Raw genomic sequence first — 21,291 nt, 5'->3', positions numbered from 1 at the left:
GACAGCTCCTCCACCGCTGAGTGTCCTGGGAGTGGACGTGGACATGGTGGAGGAGTACAAGTACCTGGGCGTCTCCATCGACAGCCGACTGAACTGGAAGGCCAACATCAACGCTGTGTACAAGAAGGGGATGAGTCGACTCTTTTTCCTGAGAAAGCTTGATCCTTCAACGTGTGCAGCAAGATGCTGGAGTTATTCTACCAGTCGGTTGTCGCCAGTGTGCTGCACTTCGCCATTGTCTGCTGGGGAGCAGCATCGGAGCCGGTGACACCAGCCGTCTCAACAAACTGGTTAGGAAGGCTGGCTCCATCATCGGCTGCCAGCTGGAGCACCTGGAACAGGTGGTGGAGAGGAGGACGTTGAAGAAACTTGTGTCCATATTGGACAACCCGGACCACCCTCTCCACCACCTCCTACAGGGACAGAGGAGGACTTTCTCCAGACGTCTCCTCACGCTCCGCTGCCACAAGGACAGATACAGGAGAACATTCCTGCCGACGGCTATGAGGCTCTACAACAGATCACCTCTTGCCAGATCATAGTGTTGATCTGCACTTCACACATCTCATTTGTTTGCACTACACACATACACACACATTGCATTTCATTAGCTCTGCACTCATACACACACTTTGCTTTTTGCACTCTGTCTATATTTAATATTTTGTGTATTTGATTTGTCAGTGTTGTTGTGTGTTGTGTATGCATGTGTGTTGTATATTTACATATATATTTTGTTTTGTATTTTACTTTTATTTTACTTGTATACTTCTATATCTTTCATCCCTGTTTCTTACATTTTGTGTTTTGTTTTTACTCTTGTGTGTTGCTGCTACTGTCACGACAAATTTCCCCTTGGGGATTAATAAAGTATATATCTATCTATCTATCTATATGTGTTTGATTCTCCTCCCACTCAGGAACAAAAAATGTCCAAATACCTTTCATGAGCGAAACATTTTTTAAGGATCTGTCAATCATTAAAAACCATAACTTAATGTTGACAAAGTTTACTAATAAATCAAGTGAGAATTAATTTTCTCATAGACTTCTATATAATCAAACATATTTTTGCAATTAGAGGAGTCGCCTCCTGCTGGCCATGAGACATAATGCAGGTGTAAGGCACTTTCAAAAAGAGGTTGCTGCCTGGTTCCGTCTGGATTTTGGATCTTAAAGTGAATCTCTAAGAACTTGACGCCTGCTGGTGACGAAGGTCAAGAGTGTCCTGGAGAATGTTTTCCTCCATTAAACCCACCTCCTGTGAATTGGCAGTGCCTAACATGTTGCCCAGACTAATGAGTTCACAGTATGATGTTATCCACCTGTTTGAATAGGCCTATTCCATCTTCACATATGTCAGGACACCTGCTGTACGCTTTCCCGTTCCGTATTCTCGCTGATATCCTGCATCTCTTTCTTTTCCTATCTTCCTAATGTATTTCAAGATGTTACGACAGACAGCTATCTTACTCTGTTTCCTCTCAGTTTACCTTCTTTTATCCTGTTTATTGTTGTTGCCTTCACTCTGTTGCTTTCTATCTGCGTTCTTCCTAGTAGTGACTCATCACTAGATGGTGGCAGATAGATAGAAAGCTTGTTAGAGAACAGAGGTTGATGAATCCAGCTTTGCTCCTTTTGCCCAGCAGGACCGGCCGAGAAGCAGCCGAGGCCTAATCACTGCATCGCACACCCACTGCGAGTGTGTGTGTGTGTGTGTGTGTGTGTGTGTGACTGTGTGTGTCTGTGTCTGTGTGCGCTGTGGCGCTCAAAGCTGAGCTTTTACTTCAGGGAGCTCACTCAGGGGTGATGACCGCGCTTAAAAGAAACAACACATGCACGCACACACCTCACTGATTCCCAGGGTCCCTGATGTTTGGCCCATGATCACTGCTCCATCTGGCTGAGGATGCCACAACACACACAGCTCACAAACAACAACAACAACAACCCTGTGTGTGCAGCTTCCAGTCCGTGGAAGCTCTAATATAGCTGCCTCGTTTCACCCGCTGCGCCCTGTCACAGTGTCACATGTTGGCTCATGTAGAAAGTATAACGACTCAGCGAGATGTGGCATCAAATCCGTTCATATCTGCCTCATTGTTTGCCTTTGTGCCAATACGTGCACGCCTACATAGCATTAACATTGTGCTCGGTTGATGATAGCAAGAGTGGATGAAAGACAGTGAGAAGAGAAAACAGCAGGGGAGGAGGGTTATTGTGCATTATCATTGTACTTGGCTGATGATATTCCATTTAGGAAGAATACTGAGCACTTAAAAAAATCAATCAATGAGGAGTGCTCATCTGGGACACCGTGGAAAGATATTTGGGCAGCAGCAGAGGTTAGAGAAGCAATTTTGGACCTAGATTTTCAAATCTCCTCCCAAACCGGCAGATAGTATTGGGTTTGCCACAACTTCAGCAAGTTACTTTATTTGTCACACATGTACACAGGACACGACACACGGTGAAATTGTCATGACGTAACCCATCCTGGTGTTAAGAGCTGTGGGCAGCTACTACTACACAGGGAGTTGGGGGAGGGGGGGGGGTCTGTTGCCAAGGGCACCTTGCCAGTGCACAGGAGGTGGAATGGTACCTCTCTATATACCAGTACACACTTGACCCGTCATCCTCCGGTTCCCAAGCCAAGTCCCTACAGATCGAGCCACTACCATCCCCGAATAGACCGACCACGCCAGTGGGGCTGCTCAATGGTACCCATTACAAAACTGGTTGCACCGGGTAGTCTAAATATCGGTCACAGTAGTTTTCTAAATGTCCCTTTTTCCCCTGTACCGTGCTGTGTGCCTTCTGGTATTTTGTTTCCAGGTCATTCAGTCGAGAGGTATTGAAGTGTTTAAAAAAGCTCTTCATGCTAGCTAGCTTGCAAACTGTTAATTAACTCGCTTCAAGTAGAAAGTTTTTTAACTTGGTTGCCAACGAGGCGTTTAGCTTGCACTGTTTATTCCAAACATGTAGCGGGTGCATTATCGTTGAGGATATTCCATTTAGAAAGAAGCCGGAGCACTTAAAACATAAATCAATGAGGAGTGTTCATCTGCGGCACAAAGGAAATATATTCTGGCAGCAGCAGAGGTTAGAGAAGCCCTTTTGGACCTACATTTTCAAATCTATGAAAACAGCAAGATGAATTTAGCAGATAAGTATTGGGTACTCTAAATATAGGTGTGTGGGCAATAAGCAGGCAGCTCTCATAATATTCTGAAAGTGCAGATTTACTTAAACATAGTATTTATTTGATTTAAGGAATATAGGTCAAACCAGAAAGTAGTAAAGAAATCCTCCAATGTGAATTGGCACAGTGTAGTTTGGGGTCGGCTGTAGCTCAGGGGGATGAGTCGTCGTCCCGGAACCAAAAGTTTGCCGGTTCGATCCCTGCTCGCCCCGTAGTTGCATGCCGAAGTGTCCTTGAGCAAGACACTAAACCCCCCAATTGCTCCGTGGGTGCTTTACTGCAGCCAACTGCTCCTTAATTTCTAAGAATGGTTCAGAGAATAATTTCTCCACGGGGATCAATAAAGGATATATTATTATTTATAGTTGGAGAGCTAACTACTGTCATTCTAGAAAGCCAGGAACATGCTAGGACTACTAGTCACTCATGTACAGTCTCTGTAATGTGCCATTTACTGCCCTCTGGTATTTTGTTTGCATTATGTTATACATCAGGCAATTTAATAAAGAGTTATTGAATGGTGGCATCTAAGTCCTAATGCTAGCTAGCCTGCTAACTGTTTATTCAAAATATATCCCACTTGTACTCCATGTTGGATCCTCCAACTCTCCACCACTATCGGTTTACAATTCACTAACAATGCAAATCCATTTTTCATGATTGTTAGCCACGACTATTTTTTCTAAAATTTCTGTTTGAATATTTTCATTCAGCTAATCTTCCTCCTTTTGATGAAATCACAACTGCTGTTTTCAGCTTTACGATGAACTTGCAGGGCATTTTAGGATATGAAATGATTATGAAACAGTCAGTGGGATGAGGATAAGAACAAAGAGAGGATGAGAAAATGGAGAGCAGAGAGACTAGTAAAACAGAAAGAGAGGACAGGGAAGGCCAGAGAGGGAAGAGGGGGGCAAACTAAAAGAAATACTGACAGCACCGGTTGGATTTCCACAGCGATCCCTGAGCGTTCATCCTGATTGTCTTGTTGTCGGTTCCCTGAAGCATGTACCTGAGCGAAAGAGACTCACTTAGACAAAGAGAGGAGCAACAGGGACAGAGGGACTCAGCACATATATACATCAAGCGGAGGAGGAGAGGGGAGGGGAGGAGGAGAAAGGAGACAGCATTATCCTGTAAATGCAGTCTGCCCAGTCCCATGATGCATTTGTGGCACAAACATTATTAAAAAACAGTTCATCTGAATGTGGCCTCAGCTCCATTGCTCCTGTGTTAATCAGCTGCCTTCATCTCTCTTATGAAGAGCAACGTGCTGTAATGCTCGTGAATGAGCAACCACCGTTTACACTGGCAAACAAACAGCTATTGAAACATTGCTTATGCAACATTATAGGCCTAATTAAAAGTATATGTATCGTATATATATATGAACAATTCAGTACTTTCCCTTGGTCATACATGACAAATGTTGGAATGTAAAAAGAGTAATTTTGTTGTTCAAGTACTACAATATTACAACTTATACTTTAATTAGACTCAACAGAATAGACATCGTGGCAGTGTTGCATGGCACCATAGTGAATTGAAGTGTCTAATTTCCAGTTGCTCAATCAAAATGTGGGTCTCCAAGATAGCACCGCTGTAGTAGAAGTGACAAGAATACAGTTTCACAATAAATTAATTTAAATAGTAAGCAGTAAGTACAGAAATACTGCAACACCTACATCAGCTGTCAATATCCCAGTCAAAGACGTGATATGCCGAGTAACAGCTTCCATCACATCTAACACATAACACTGTTATCCAAAGAAATCGGAGATGAATGGCACCCAGTCGCATATGCCGGTAATAAGGAACCTGCCAAAAGAAAAAAAAGACAAAGTCTTGCTGAGAAGAATAGCAATACTTGAATCCTTGTTGCCAGAGATGGTACGTCTATCTTTGTTATTTAGCCCCTTCCCCTCCCTATTGTTCCCTTTTGCTGTTATTGTAAATCTTCCTGGATTAGAGTGAGAGATGATTGTCTAGCGTCAGCCAGCCAGACTCTCCATCCAAGATATTAAGAGGCTTTGTCTCTGCTTCGTATAACCATATCACTTACTCTGCCGTCAGTGCATTTACACAAAGTCCTTCTGGATGAATGTCGGATTAATCTCTCCGATGAAAAAGACACTTGTTTTTTTGTTTTTTTTTACAGGAAATCAATTCAATTCAATTCAGTTTATTTGTATAGCCCAATTTCACAAATTACAAATTTGTCTCGGAGTGCTTTACAATCTGTACACATAGACATCCCTGCCCCAAAACCTCACATCGGATCAGGAAAAACTCCCAAATAACCCTGGTAACAACATGGTAACTCACAATAAGGAATGTTGGTTGTTATCTTCTGCGGTGGGTGTTTGAGACGGTACTCTTTTGTCTGCAAGCTGAGCCAGCGACGAAGGCTCGTCCAATGCCTCAATGAGTGGCTTGAGGCATGTCTGCATGTGTGACCATTATAACGGCTTGCAGACCTGGATCAGTTACCTGATACTGAAAAGGGACCTAGAACTTCTTTTGAATTAGCAATGACTCTGACTACCACAGGGAGGTCCTGCCTTCCTTTTCAGGGGGGTAGAATTTGTCGTACGATGCCCCATCTTGACTGGTGGAGAGAAAGAAACACCCAGATGTTTGATATACACTCTGGGGTTCAGCTTCACAATCCTGAAAAGCAGCAAAAAGAACAACACAGTGAGAGATGGAAGTCGAAACAGTCCACAGAGTAGTTAACGGTCAAGGCAGTGACGACTGGCCATTCCCTACCTCGGCAGCACCTCATGCACAGAGCGGACGTCGTTGAAAACACCCAAGCATCAGAAGTTAATCTTAGAACCACTTGTCTTTAAGATCTCTGGGCAGCGAATTAGATGCTGTACACGCCAGATCCAGCCGGCTAGATGCCTACGGAGATATATCAGAACTGTGGGTGTTTGAACTTCAAACTTCACCAGGCCCAAAACACCCATTCAGGGCCCACTGTATGCTTTCAGAAATGCTTTAGTGTCCAATGGGACTTCTGGGAGCTCCATATTATTTATGACTTTTTCAAGATGCAAGGTTTTATTTCATCCTTTTCTTTCAGACAGCAGTGTGAGACACTTATCCGCCACCAGGCAGCGAGAAACCTGCAGACAGAAACACAATAGTTCACTTCAGTCACTTTAGCATCCCCAGATGGGGGAAAACAAAGAGATACAAACCATGTATTAACTGTTCCATGCTTACCTCTAAAATCAAAGATTGTATGTGCAAGTTAAGCAGAGTTTCTCATCACTCTTAAACTGGGTTACTATGACTCTACAGCCTGAAGAAGTAGGGAATCTAACAACTTACATTTCTCAGAGGGCACGGATAGTCGAGGAAGCAGTGAACAGACTCACTGGCATAAAACAGGGTAGAGTCCTCAGAGGTATCAGCTGCCACGAGAAAAAAAGGTAGGCATCAAGAAGATGAGACATCTTTAATGAAAACGCCATAAGTTTCTTTTTAATTGTTGCAGTAAAACAAAAGGGAAGACTAACTCCCATTTTCTTTACAAGTGTTTTGGGATCCAAATGTGTCAGACCAAGATGGCATCCCACTAAAGGGTACCTAAACTATTCCCAAAACTCTCGAACAATACTTTCAATTTTACTTGTGGAATTTGCCGTTGTTTCAACTCAACACACTTTTAAAGTTTCAGCCAATGAGAACGATGTTCCTCAAAGAATCGATCCAACCATATCGACATTGTTCCACCGAGAGCGAGCGAGTCCGCCTTCACACACTGCCCACCAACAAAAACCAAACCTTGGGTGGCTTTAGCCAAGTTCTAACTTTGTTATTTACTGGATTCAGTCCACTGACCTTCCCCGGCTCACGCCATGCACATATTTACTGTGGATGGAGTTAGGATTAAAGCATGTAGAGTGTCTCTGAGGTCTTTCCCCTTCACTTATTTTCTCACCGCCTCATTCTCTTTCTCCTCCGCTCACACTGTTGCTCCCCCCCCCGTGTCCTCATTCTCTCCATTATATAGTGTTAGCCATACCTGATGCTCTGAGCTCAACGCTATACACTTGAGTCAAACTTATCATTACACACATGGAGTTCTGAACCACACAGTTTCGTACAAAATGCCAGTGTTGAATCTTCTTCTTGTCGTCATTTCTCAAAAGTTCGCAAATGCCAAATAAGTTTTGGGTGAAATTAAATGTCAATTTTTTCTTTTAACATAATGAGCGCTGATTGCCTAAAACCTAAGAACAGGAGGCACTCTGCTGCCGTCCTATGCTCCTGTACGTCACATAAATCCAGGATTTTGTTAATTTTGAAAAACATGTTGGCTGTTCAACATAATCCGGAGACTATTGTGCCTGACCTCCCTCCCCAATTGACCCTTTGTTAGCTCATATTGTACGCAGCCTCACGGTGTCTTAATGCCGCTGCTTTGCAAACATGTTTCTCATCACTTCCTGCAGATGCACACCAGCAGTGCATTTTGGGTTGCGACCAATTTTACAGATCTTCTTCTTTTTCATCTTCTTCTTGTTCTCTCACCCTCTGCTTCTCCCCCTCTCTTCATCCCCGCAGCGGTGGGACTCTGCTGACGGTGAGCGGGACCAACCTCGCAACCATCCGAGAACCGAAGATCAGGGCCAAGTACGGGCAGGCGGAATCCTTTCATGTGAGTATTGATGCAAATGACACACACACACACAGACTAAACAACAAAGTTATGTTCAACTGCAGCCAATGCTGGGACACACACACTTAACTAATTATGAATTCAAGAACCCACTTTGGCAGGACACGCAGGACGCATTATTCATCTTTACGCATACAGTCCATACATTACCTGACCAACATATGCAGACAAACCGCTCGGCGTACACAAGAATACGACATGCGCAGACATGCGCCTCTGTGTGTCGCTCTCTGCAGCGACTGCTTCAGACTAATGCTACCTCGGGCCACACAGCTTTTTAAATGTCACCGCACCGCGTGAGTGTTTGTGTCACAAAAACACATGAGAGACGGTATGTGTGTGTGGGGGGGAAATAGATAGATGGAGCGAGAGAGAGAGATGGGAGAGTGTTGAGGGGAATGACGATGAGAAGGGGGGAAAATAATCAAATCCATGCAAAACCCGAGGTCCCACTTCGGTAAAGTTGAAGAGTGTCACGTCGGTTCTAAAGATTCACAGAGCACTTTGTGACTGTCACTTGTGAGTTGAAGCCGTCAGTTGTCAAGGTTAAGAACTGAACTTCAAACAACAGCGGGGCAATTCCACTTGCAGATAAAGCGGTCGCTTATCAAGGCAAACCACAGCCCCGACTCAAAGTGCTGCTTTGCACTTTAAAGATTTCTTTTTTTACGTTGCCGCCCATTTACTACAAAACAAGAATACTGACATGTTCCCAAAGCGTGGTCGTATAAATATTTCCGGCCCCTCTGGCGAGCCTTTCTTATTCATTTCATGACAGCGTGATAGTTGCTTTTTTTCTTCGTTTAGTTTTTGGGATCAAAGTGGCATCATGATTGTATTGCGGTGCCGTTGATTGCTTGGCTTGATTGAAAATCTCTGCGATAAGTTCAGAGCAAAAGGGAATCAGTTATTCACAACTGTATCTTCTGTATGCAAACACAAATGGTTGCAACGACAGGAAAATATATTTAAGGTAACCGATCTAAAACGTGCATACACATAAAAGAAGTCCTGTAAATTATAGCAAACATGGCAATGACATCATGTATATATATATATTTATGTATATATATATATATGTATATATATATATATATTTATATATATATATATATATATATATATATATATATATATTCTCCAAAGTACTGGTGTAAAACAGTGTCAGCTCCCAGCAGAGGCAAAGAGCACATTGCTCATTAATAGCAGTTGATTATAAATTTGCAACCAATTTACATTTCCAATAGGTATAACAGCATCACAGTTTTGCGGGGTGTTTAAATAAAGGATGTGTTATTATACCCGACAGATCTATTTTTAAATGGAATTATAGCCTGCAGGAGGTTGTTCAAAAGGTTGATTACAATGAAAATTAATGCGTCGGGATTTGTGTTCACCTTCAGTGTACATTTGTTCCATACAAAGGCGACTCATGGAATTGCCGTCCCCCCACCTACTCACCCACTCAAAAAAAATCACGTCCTTTTCTCTCGCTTTCAGAACTGTACGGTGTACAACAACTCCGTCATGGTGTGCCTGGCTCCCTCGTTGGCCGACTCGGAGCTGGGGTTTCCCGAGGCTGGCACGGGCCCGGACGAGATTGGCTTCTACATGGACAACGTGAACGCCCTGGTGGTCGTCAACGAGACCTTCATCTACTATCCCGACCCCGTGTTCGAACCGCTCAGTCCCTCCGGGATACTGGAGCTCAAGCCCACGTCGCCGCTCATTCTCAAGGTCAGAGAGGCGCAAAGTGTTGGTTTTATTGCTTGCTTGTGCATTTAAAAAAAAAATCTTTTTCCATCAGCATTGCTCTGGAGCTGAACGCTTATGCACTGTGTTTTGTTTCTACTATCGTATGTACTGTAATGATGGGTAATTACTTACAGCATTCCAACAACAACTACAACAACAACAGGATGTGTGCACACATTCTTAAGATGTTACTCAAACCCAGGTCTCAGCGAGTGGTGGTGGATGTTTTTATTTCTTCTTTTCCTCCCAAGGGCTTGACCTCAAGAATCTCTAAAGATATTGAACTTTTCTTGTTTTAATAACGGCACAGCCTACATACACACCGGTACACGCAAACACTCGCTCACTCGCATTTTGATCCTCATGAAGGAAGAACATCTCAAATGGTTTGACTCTTGGAGGGAGGTGGTGAGGGGGGGGGGATCTCACCTATATATAATTGAAAGCAAGCGTCCACACACGTCGTCCCAAGGCCGATTTATTTCCTTCGGCAACGAAATAACGATTTAAAATTTGTGTCATTAATGTCCACTGCTGGAGAAGCACGAAGACCCGCGTACCACATTTGGATTTTATTGTTTATTTTATTGTCATTAACGGTCAGTGGGCACTTGTTTCCGGTGACCGTTAATGGTAATAAAATTCGCACTGAGGCAATATCCGGCGGGTCGGCGTCTGCATCTAACTTAAGTGTGTCAAACACACTCGCCTCATCTTGTTTTACGAGGCCACACTTTGCATAATAGAGGGACATCATGACATTCCGTTTCCTTCAGATCGGCGTCATGTCGACGCGCTGCATTTGCATTGAACTCCGGCGCTCAGTGCTTCTTCTTTTTTTGCTGTATCTTCGGCTAGAATTCGCCTTGACTATCTCTCGTGTTATCACGGGGAGAGGGTCTGTGTCTGCGCTGTTCATTTACGTGAAGAGATTGAAAGCAGCATAACTTTCGTAATTTATTCCTTAAATGATAATTTATTAGCAAAGAGCCTCTCGGTAATTGCCAAATCTCCTGCTTGGCTTGTTGGTGGAACTGCCTACCCATTGGAAGCGCTGATGAGATGGACTAAAATGCAATTTGGCGGGGCGGGGGGGATGGGGGGGGTTCTCAGAGATGCATGCGCTGAGCTCGACACGCAATTAATTTCTCATCTGAAGTGTCGGGTGTGTTTTTCCCGAGGTGTGTTAGCGCGAGAGAGAGAGTGAAAAAGAGAGAGAGAGAGAAGGGTAAAAGAAAAACCTTTATCTGGTCTTGGTGTTTGGTGAGTGCCTTCCTGTGTGTGTTTGTGTGTTTTTGAGAGCCTGTCCCCCGCATGATGCTTCTTGCCTGTAGTGTGTGTGTGTGTGTGTGTGGGGAAGCTCCATGTGTGGTTTCAACTTGAGTGCCCGTGTTGCTTGAAATCTGTTTGTTTGTGTGTGTGTTTGTGTAAGCGCGCGTGCGAGAGCTGGAATGGGATGCATGTTTACAGGGTTGCAGAGCGGGGCCGGGCGGCGGCCTGCAGAGACGATGGGATTGGAAAACGGAGTCTGTCTCTGCGTCCCACTGCTAAGCCAGCGGGAGTCGCGGCAGCTATCTTCTCTCGCTCGCTCTCTCTCTCTCTCCCCCCGTCTAACACGCCAGCTCTGTTTGCCGCTCAATCCCTTTTTCTCTCTCACTCCAGAGCGCGTTTCTTTCATCGTTTTCTAACCTCTCCCGTAACCTCCTCTCCGCCACTCCCGCCGCCGCATCTCCTGATGTTTTTTTCTCTCCGTCTTGTTTTCTTTGTATTCATCTTTCCCTGTCGCCGTTTTGTTTTTGTTTTTTTCTCACCATTGCCCGAGTCCCCCTCTTTTTTTCCTCACCACTAACCGCCTCCCCTCCATCACGGACAAAGTGTGTGTCAAATTGGAAGGAGCGCACTTGATATTGAAATGAAAAACAGGGACAGAAATTGACAAATGCTCGAATTTACACACCTCAGGGGTTCAGACTTCACAAATGGATCTCAGTTTAGTGGACAGAAGACAAAACCCTCTGACAGTTTGCGTGCCTCCAATCCGCCTCTGTAGAATATACACAATATGCATTTCACGCTCTTCATCTTCCTGTCGCATTATTCTTTATTTCTTCAAATTGGGCTCATGATTGATAAGAAGTGCTGCAAAACAAAACTCACTCATGAAGCAACAATCGGATGCAAAGCATTGGTGCCGTAAACAACCAACATATGCCTGTGTATCCGAAGCCTGATATTCCTCTGTACCGTATACCTCTGTTGTTTTGCATCGTTCGAATGAGTAAATGAGCCTCTCTCCCTCTGTCTGTGTTTAGGGCCGTAACCTGATCCCAGCGGCTCCGGGTAACACTCGCCTCAACTACACGGTGCTGATTGGCGAGACTCCCTGCGTCCTCACCCTCTCTGAGAGCCAGCTGCTGTGTGAATGGCCCAACCTCACCGGACAACACAAAGTCACGGTCAGATCACGACTCCGCATCCCCCTTGTCCTCTCTCTCTCTCTCTCTCTCTCTCTTTCACCGTCCCACTTTGGAATGCATTGATTGGATTATCTGAACTTGTTGCGTGTTTATGACCGAGACGTTTAGCGGCAGACTTCTTATCTTTCTTAGTCATTGAATAACTGGGTCAGGATACAGTTATCCAGATTTCATCAAAAGAGCAGTTTAAAAAGGACCAAAAAAAGACCACCTGACCCACACTGACTGATATGAATTAGAAAAAACACTCTCGACTGACAACTGAAGCCCATCGCGCTTTGTTGCTGATTTATGTGAATAACCTCCCGACAGATCCAGGCTTACATGTTGTTCCTCGTCGGCCTTTACTCGATCCTCTACTGAAAATAAGGGGAGGTTCTCCAGGAGGCGGAGCCTCCAGGCGCATATATTTGAGTCCGAAGCACCGATCTGCAGAATTAGCATGGACCGTCTCCATTTTTCTGATTAGCTTCACTTTACTTTGATGATGGCGTAGATCAGGCCTATTCAACTAGCGGCCCGCGGGCCGGATACGGCCCGTTTGAGTTTAACTATGGCCCGCAAGACTGCCTGCAAATCAGTATAGCTTGGTAAGAAAAAATAAAACTGACGGACACGCCTCTTTTATACATTGAGACATCTAACCCAGAGCCATTGAGTTTCACTGTTGCCTCAACCAAACCTGTATGGTTACATCTTTATGTTACGCACCCGTGTTGGTTGCCGGTGTTACACCCCTACTGGTTTTCAAACCTACTGGTTTCCCTACGCGTGCGTTGTGTTCTCTTCACATCTGCAGCGGGGCTCTGTCTCGCTCACCAGATTCGTCACACATTCACAAACATATTGCTGGAGATCTTCAAGCCACCGTTCATATCCATTTGGGCGATTACGATTGTATAAGTGAGCAGTGCATCACAGCCACGTATGAAGAAATACATTTTAGAAAAAATAAAAAGATCGCCCGACCTGGTTTCGATCCCTTTCACGCAAAAGGAGTCTGCACTCAAAGACACGCAGTCTGTGCGCTGCGCCACCAGATATTAGTTTCATTCCAAGTCATTTATATATTGGCGGCTGTAGCTCAGTGGGGTAAGAGGGCCGTCCTTCAACCGCAAGGTTGTGGGTTCGATCCCCGCTCTCCCCATTAGTTGCAAGTTGAAGTGTCCTTGAGCAAGGCACTGAACCCCCAGTTGCTTCCCGGGCGCTTCACCGCAGCCCACTGCTCCTTAATAACTAAGGATGGGTTAAATGCAGAGAACTAATTTCCCCTTGGGGATTAATAAAAGTGAATATTATTATATTGATCCATTCAGTCACATTTCTTATGTTTTCATGGGAACAGTTTGGTTGAAGGGATCTGAAACAACTGGTTACCTTGAGCGGATATTTACACTTTGAAACATGTTTATAGTGATGCTTGTTCGCAACACTTTTGCCACACAATACCGACGCATTTTCGTGTGTGACTGTTTACCTGTGGAAATATACATTACTGTTTTTAATTTTTAGCCATTATTTGATCAATATTCTGTGCGGCCCTCACACCCCCCGTGATTTTCTTATTCGGCCCACTTGCTACTGAAGTTGAATAGCCCTGGCGTAGATGTTTAAAAGTGCACAAAATCTGAAAACACCTGACCCCTCGTTAAAACGATGGGCCAAATCCACCACCTCAACTCTAGTGGAATCATCTTCGTTGATTGCTCCTTCTATGAAATTACGGTTAATAGCGGGAGATGAGCGCCACAATGACTTCCATTAACAGTCCCCCGAAATCCAAAGACATTCAGTTTGTGATGGATTGGGGATCAGTCCATTGACCGGTTGCTTGGAACGCATCAGCACTAAAAGTGATGCACTTGAATTCAGTATCACGATTGCTCGTGATACTGAATTATTGCGCAGTGGGTCGTGGGTTGGCAGGGTTTGTGGTCGGTGTCTAGATTTTTCTTTTTGAAACCCACAACAGAAAACTAATTATTTTTTTCATATCAGAGAGCACCACCTAGCACAGGGGTCGGGAACCTATGGCTCGCGAGCCATATATGGCTCTTCCAGTGACGGCATATGGCTCCCAGACAATTTTGAGTTGGAAAAAAAAAAATCTACGCTCGCCACCCTGTAATTTTTTCTATAGCGCCAGATTACAGCAGAAGTAATTTAAGGTCCTTTTCTTAAAGAGCACGGCTTTGTTCTTTTATTAAACAAAACAGCCGTCTGTTATTGATCGTATCTAACCAACAGCATCATGCAGCACCAGAAGTCGCATTAAAAGCAAGACATATTTAATTTATTATACGTTAAAAATACTATATGGCTCTCAATGAAATATATTTAGAAATATTTGGCTTTTATGGCTCTTCCAGTCAAAAAGGTTCCTGACCTAGCATCTTCTACATCTTTAGTCCTTTAGCATTCCCCTGTTTCCAACAGCGGAGTGTTGATAGCTGCACACTGCGTCAAGTCAAGGCAAATGTAGCACCTACGTTATTTAGATACCTCCTTCTCAAGACTCATTATCACTCCCTCCAGGAAATACATGCAGCTTTGAGTTTGACTATCACTCCCTCCAGGAAATACACGACACCGTCGTTCTTGGGTTTCTGATTTATTGGATTCACGCGCACTTCAGTCAACCAGCGTCTCAATCCAGCTTCACAATCCAGCTTCACAATCCACCGTCGAACTGTACAAATTCATTTAAACTGAATTGAATTTAACAAAGGTTGGCGTTCACATTACATAAAAACATTTTGGACAGAAATATGCACGACGAAAACATAAACATAAAACATACAGAGCGTACCTCACTGGCTGCACACAACCAACAGGGAATGGGTCCACTTAGAAATACTTATCTTGCAATCACTTACACTTCTTAAAAACTACTACCACATTTTTTTCCGAGCGCAACATTGGACGCAAAAATAATTCCCATCAAATGCAAATAAAAACAAACCAATATTCAACAAAACGAGTTGCACAAATAATAATATGCAACCAAACTTATTATAAATGACATAAATAACATTGATGGCAGTTAAACTCATCAACAGGCCAACAATACCTGGTCCACGAAAGAGAATGCCGTTAGTAAGATGACAGCAGGGTAAAATAGAGTTAAATTACGATAAGAAGTTTCCACTTTCTGTGCAGTTTGTTGTCCATGACTCTGTCCTCGACTGATGCGGAAACATAAAAGGTGGTATTTAGAATAGAATTGTTTCTCCAGGATACCATTGATATGCAGACGCTAAGCTTGTCTCCGAGCTCTAATCCAGGAACCTCGCTCGCTGCATAAACCTTTGGGATGTGCACATTTTGTCCAACTCTCAGCAAATCCGTGCCAGAGTTGCATCCTCTTAAAGCCGTCGCCCACATCACCGTCGCCCAGTTGCACTTCCTGCTTTTGTGTCGTAAGATGCAGCTTTTTTTTCTTCTTTTTTTCTCTCTCCCCCATCAACACCCACAGCGGGAATGCTGTTGATGACGCTTTAATTTTCCAGACTCTAAAAATTCTGACGCGGCACCAAATAGTGCCAGGCAGGGAAAAAAAGTCTAGGAACAAGCTTACGAGCGGTGTCCCGAGGGGCAACCGTTGGGCTTCGCTCGTCCAGAACTGTCAGCAGACGGCAATCCCTGATTCACTCCGACGGCAGCAGACTTTCAAAATCACCGTGCGGCTCCTGGAGCATCTGTATTGAGGAAGGTCAAACATCAGCGCGGCGACACAGCGCTCACTCTGAATATATGTGTCTGAATAACCCAACAGTATTTCCACCCCCCACCCACACACACACACACACACACCGCACCGCCTGCCCCCATTTTAAACGTATCACCAATGTACTATCACAGTCATTCACTATTATCTTTATGACATTTACTCCCTGCTAGCTGCAGCCAATATACCTAGAAAGCCACTGACAGCTCATCCATGTAATTCAATATGATAGCTCTCAACGCAGACAGCCAGTTCCAAGGAAAACTGGAAGATAAAATATATATGGTTATTTACTTTCACGCCCTTTTATTTTCTTTCTTTCTCTTTTTTTCAAAACTAAATGTCACGTTGCATATCAGAGCGATGTGTTGGCGGGGGTGTTTGAGTTAGTCGTCTGACAATCGGCAAAGAAAAAAAATGGAGCTGTCTGTTCAGATCTCTTCTCGTTTGTGTTTGTGTGTCTGTGTGTGTTTGTGTTGTCGTATGTTTGTGTTTAGCGTGCACATCTTTGTCTATAGTGGAATGCTTCAGAGAAGGGCACAGCTGTAACACAATAATATTTGCCGTATAGAATGACCTACATACAGGGGACCCCAATGGGTGCCCAGACATACCGTGTGTGTGTGTGTGTGTGTGTGTGTGTGTGTGTGTGTGTGTGTGTGTGTGTGTGTGTGTGTGTGTGTGTGTGTGTGTGTGTGTGTGTGTGTGTGTGTGTGTGTGTGTGTGTGTGTGTGTGTGTGTGTGTGTGTGTGTGTGTGTGTGTGTGTGTGTGTGTGTGTCCTTCAGATGTTCAGCTGTGTGTTGGCAGCTGAGCGCCTCCTTTGAGTTCTTCGAAGAAACGTGTTTGTTGTTTTGGCCTTCAGCTTTTTAAGTTCCCTCCTAAAGTCTGTCAGGAGAATAAAAATAGACAAATATGCCCAGACAATGTGTCACCAACTTAATATCAGTCATCCGAGGATACGTCTCCCCCCCCGGATATTGGTACCAGTTATAGCAATGACCTCTTATCAGATGATACACATGAAGTAGCATTTGCTTTATTGTTACATTTTACATGCAAGGCCTGCTGCACGTCCAATATGCGAGCATAGATGAACCCAGGTAACAAGGCACACATTCCTTGTTACCTCTCTAGTCGCCGGCACTGGGTAGCCAAGGCTCAAAAGCAGAACGTTTCCAACAATAACAATCCTGAAATGCAAAGGATATAATGGACGACAGGATCCACTTCACAGTGTTTCAGCTGACTTCCATCCATGCACGTCTGCATCAGCCGCGCAGGAGGATATAGCCGATGGCCTCAACGCAATGCATCCTGGTACGTGTAGGCACTGTCGTCGCGGCGCTCGGCTTTCCACCCGTCATCCCGGCACAATCTGGGGGAATCATTTCCGTCAACACTGATATACAAAGTAAAGGTTTCTCCCTTCTGTCAAAACAAGAGCGCGCCTGTACCAACCACTAATTGCACATTGAGGATGAACAACAAACAGACCCGGATGAATCTTAAACCCGTCAACCTGTTCTTAGCGTCTCCTGAGGGAAATCTCCGGCTCTTTAGCTGCTTAATTCCCCATTTAATGAGCCGAAAGACGCTCGAAGGCTAGAAGTTGAGCCGATGGGGAGCTAGAGAGAGGCTCCCTCCCTACGAGCGACTCGGAAAGGATCGGAGCCGCTTTAAGAAAGGGCCAAATGTTATATACGCTATACAGAGATACCAATATAACTTGAATTATCTACATTGTAGCTACACGGAGCTCCATCTGCTTGCGCAGACTTCGGTCATGTCTCCAGATAGTTGCTATACGGCCTACCTAACCCCAACTCTAACCTCTCGGCTTACGTTTTGCCCAGAGGTAAATTCTGTTTAACCCTGATCGAGTCCATGCAGCTAATTGGCTGCTTAATCCAATACAAGCCAATCTGAGCGTCTCTACTGCTGCTGATTAAATTTGTCGGCGCCGCCTACGTTGATATTGATGCCACCGCTTCTCTATTTTATTTCTTTAAATCAGACTTTGATAGTGTTAACGTGCAAGTGCACTTAGAAGAGCTTCAAAGTTCATAATCACACCTCATTTTAATCGGTTATCAACCCCCCTGGTGGATCGCTTGATTTGATGGATTCCAGCGTTGTGATTCTTGTTCTCTCTCTCTCTCTCTCTATCTCTATCTCTATCTCTCTCTATCTCTCTTTGCGACGCAAAGCTCTTATGTAAATGTAGTTAGTCAGGGGGAAAAAAGAAAAAAAACCACATTACATGTGTTTGACTACCCATAATTACCAGGACTCCTTGGGGAGAGATTTAAATGCCGTTGATTACTTTGTTTGATTACTTATAGTTGTGTGTGAGTACGTGTACGCTGTATGTATGTATGCATGTGTGTGTGTATATGAGTGTGTGCGTGTTCTGGTTGTCGGCCGCGTGTTGTGTGCATACTTTGTCTGTGTCCACCTCCACTTGCACAGCTTTAACCTTGGCCGGCGTTCGCTTCTCTGACCTAAATCAGTTTGTTAAAAGTTGACACTGACAAACGAGGTCATTAGCGGCAAAATTGTCTGAAAACCCCAAATATTTATCCACGGAGAATGCAGAAGGAGCGGAGCTGAGTCGCTCCAAAGGACCGGGCAAGTGAACTTGTGGGGTCCTCCACTGCCAAAACTGTGTGAAGCAGCCTTTCCTGGAAGCAAACGTTCACAGCAGGCGAGGCGAGCCTCCGCGGCGTAAAGCCGGTCGGTACCGACCGGAAGAAAGTGTAATGATGCCTGGGGTAGAAATCGGTTCAACATCTCGGCCGACCCCCCTCATCCGTTCTCAAACCACCTGTTGCTGGAGAAGTGGCCGCTGCCTGAGAGGCGTGCAACTCCTCAGACTAGCAGAGGAGAATCTAGTCAGGGGGATGTGAATAAGAAGCAATTTGTTGATCTCAGGCAATTAAATCATGGCTTCCCAGTTGCACTGAAGAGTGCACAAATACATGCTGAGAGACATGTAGAATAAAGTGTTTTCCAGGACATTTTAAGCCTCTCTTTGGCGATCCAATTTTTAAAATGAATATGTGATTTTCAAACCCGTCGGTGGGTTTTGGGGTTTCAGATTAAAGTGGAGTAACAAAGTGTGTTTCTTTTCTCTTTTCTTGATCACTGAAAACCAGTTGTGTGTTTCCAGATTCGTGCTGGCGGGTTCGAGTACTCCCCCGGGACTCTTCACATCTACTCGGACAGCCTGCTGACGCTTCCTGCCATTATCGGCATCGGCGGGGGTGGCGGCTTGCTTCTGTTGGTCATCATCGCCGTGCTGATCGCCTACAAGAGGAAGTCGAGGGACGCTGACCGCACTCTGAAACGTCTACAGCTCCAGATGGACAACCTGGAGTCCAGAGTGGCCCTGGAGTGTAAAGAAGGTAGGAAACAGCGTGTATGGACTTCTAAGACGAAATGTTGTATGGTATGAATGAGCCAGCTGAAACATTTTACAGGACATTTCTAAAGACACGACCGAACGTTAAAGCCAAAGACAACACGGGGAGAGCGAAAGAGAGATAGTTGAGAAAGGCTATGTTTACTGAGGCAGATGCATCACTTTGTCATGGCAAGTACAAAAGTGTTTTATTTACAAAAAATACCAAGCTGATCTCAAATCACACTGTTACAGTTATATTGCCTTCATCACGGAAATATACAGACTGGAGGCAAATGATGTATATTCAGTGAGATGTTTCTACCCCGAGCATCTCTGACACATGTAACGGTGTGTTAGAACCATCGTATGATCACAGAGCCGGGGGAGGCGGTCATTAATTCAAATGTTTATCTTTTTTTTATAAAATAACGATAAGAAAAGTGTTAATATTATCTGTGTATATGTTAGATTTATGAAAAAAAAAGTCTCACACGTTGACAAAAAAAAAAAGGCTTGAATGTTATCTGAGGTTATAAAGTCATTAAGTGGAGATAAAACACCAAAATAGTGCAAAATGGTAGCCAAATTTTGGCCGGCGAAGGCGGAGAGTGAAGAAGGTCCTGTAAGATAGTAAGTTACATATAGTCAACTTCAATCATGTTCTTTAAGTATTCTTTTCGTGAACATAATGCTGACATCAGTTTGCATTGACTTTATCTACACGTTAGACCTGTTTAGTTTTGCCAATGGGTTTTCTGAAATCCTAAAGGTTGTGTTGCGGTTTCTTTTACTCATAAATCCAAAGTCAAAAACAGACAGGGTCAGAACAGGCAGATAAGGGAGAGTAATCAGGAATATATACAGTATATTTAGCCCCCTTCACCGGCTCCATAATGTCCCTTATTTTAATTTTTACCTCTGGCTTTATTATGCCATCATATAGACACGGCCCCAGATGGGTGACACATTAAAGGGGAAAACAAATTAAATTATGAAGCACTTAAAACATCATAAATGAACTTTTCATAGATTTCTTTTTTTAAGTGTGTGGAAGTGGATGTTCCCCCCGTTTACTGTTGAAATGTTGACGGAAAACAGTGTCCCGCCGAGTGAAAACTCACCGCGGCAGCAGAAGAGCTCAGCGTTGGCTCGGAGGAGATGGGGTGAGGGCGGTGAGGAGGAGGAGGGGGGGGAGGAAAGTTGATGTGAGGTCAAAGTAACGACCTGATTGTTAGCAGAGACATTAAAGGTATAATGAGCCAGAGGTAGAAGAGAGAAACACGGGTAATAGACAGACCGGGCTGACAGGGAGCTGATGAGGTCAACGTTTCAGCAGCTGAGTGTCGATGACTGATGTCAGGACAGCCCAGGTGTTTGCACTCGATATCTAATGACACAGGCACACACTGCCATGGTGCAAGGTTATAATAGGGTCACACCACCGCCATGGCACAGAGCCGGAGGCGTCAGCCGCAGAGGAGCTGCAACAGTTGTTGAATTAAAGAAAAGAGAAGGAGAAAAAAAAGTGTTTTTTACCTTGCGTCCTTTTCAACGTTTGCGCTTTTCAAGAAGGAACACACCTAAATACCCCTGTTCTTTCCCCAACGAGGCTCCAGACGTGATCAAGAGTCGAATAAAAGCGCTCCGTTCTCCAGGAAATGAAGCATGGCCGTGTTCCCACCCCGCCCCGCCTGCTGTACTCCCAGCTGGCCTATAGAGACGAGACAGTGTGTGTGGGCGGAGGAACAGATGAAGTGGGCGGTCCGCCTTGTGTGAGGGCGTGTGTGTGGGTGTGTGTGTGCGTGTGTGTGTGCGTGTGTGTGAGGGTCCTGGGGGCGGAGAGACGAGGGACATTTGGTTCAGTCGCATTATACACAATGATCCAAACTAGCATATTAGCAGTCACGGAGGATTAGTTTCACATCAGAATTGACAACTGAAGACTGGCCGTGTGTGTGTGTGGTTGGTCAGGCACATTGTTATCTAATCAACATCTTGCGGCAGCAATAGGGGATTGTGCCATTGACCAACAA

At 44.5% G+C, this 21,291-nt stretch overlaps 1 protein-coding gene across 2 annotated transcripts in view; it reads left to right on the top strand.

Annotated features, from left to right (window-relative positions):
* plxna1a (plexin A1a) overlaps window positions 1-21,291 on the top strand; it is a 257,240-nt gene that overhangs the window by 200,157 nt on the left and 35,792 nt on the right. For both annotated transcript variants that reach the window (XM_056423991.1, XM_056423990.1), the window contains exons 17-20: window positions 7,781-7,874; window positions 9,396-9,632; window positions 11,963-12,106; window positions 19,025-19,259. In XM_056423991.1, the coding sequence (XP_056279966.1) occupies window positions 7,781-7,874; window positions 9,396-9,632; window positions 11,963-12,106; window positions 19,025-19,259 (710 nt within the window). The remainder of the gene's footprint in view (window positions 1-7,780; window positions 7,875-9,395; window positions 9,633-11,962; window positions 12,107-19,024; window positions 19,260-21,291) is intronic.

This window comes from Pseudoliparis swirei, chromosome 9 (assembly GCF_029220125.1).
Source record: "Pseudoliparis swirei isolate HS2019 ecotype Mariana Trench chromosome 9, NWPU_hadal_v1, whole genome shotgun sequence".
NCBI lineage: Eukaryota > Metazoa > Chordata > Actinopteri > Perciformes > Liparidae > Pseudoliparis > Pseudoliparis swirei.
The sequence above is the reverse complement of the archived record's forward strand: the minus strand, read 5'-3'. Positions and strand labels throughout refer to the sequence as shown.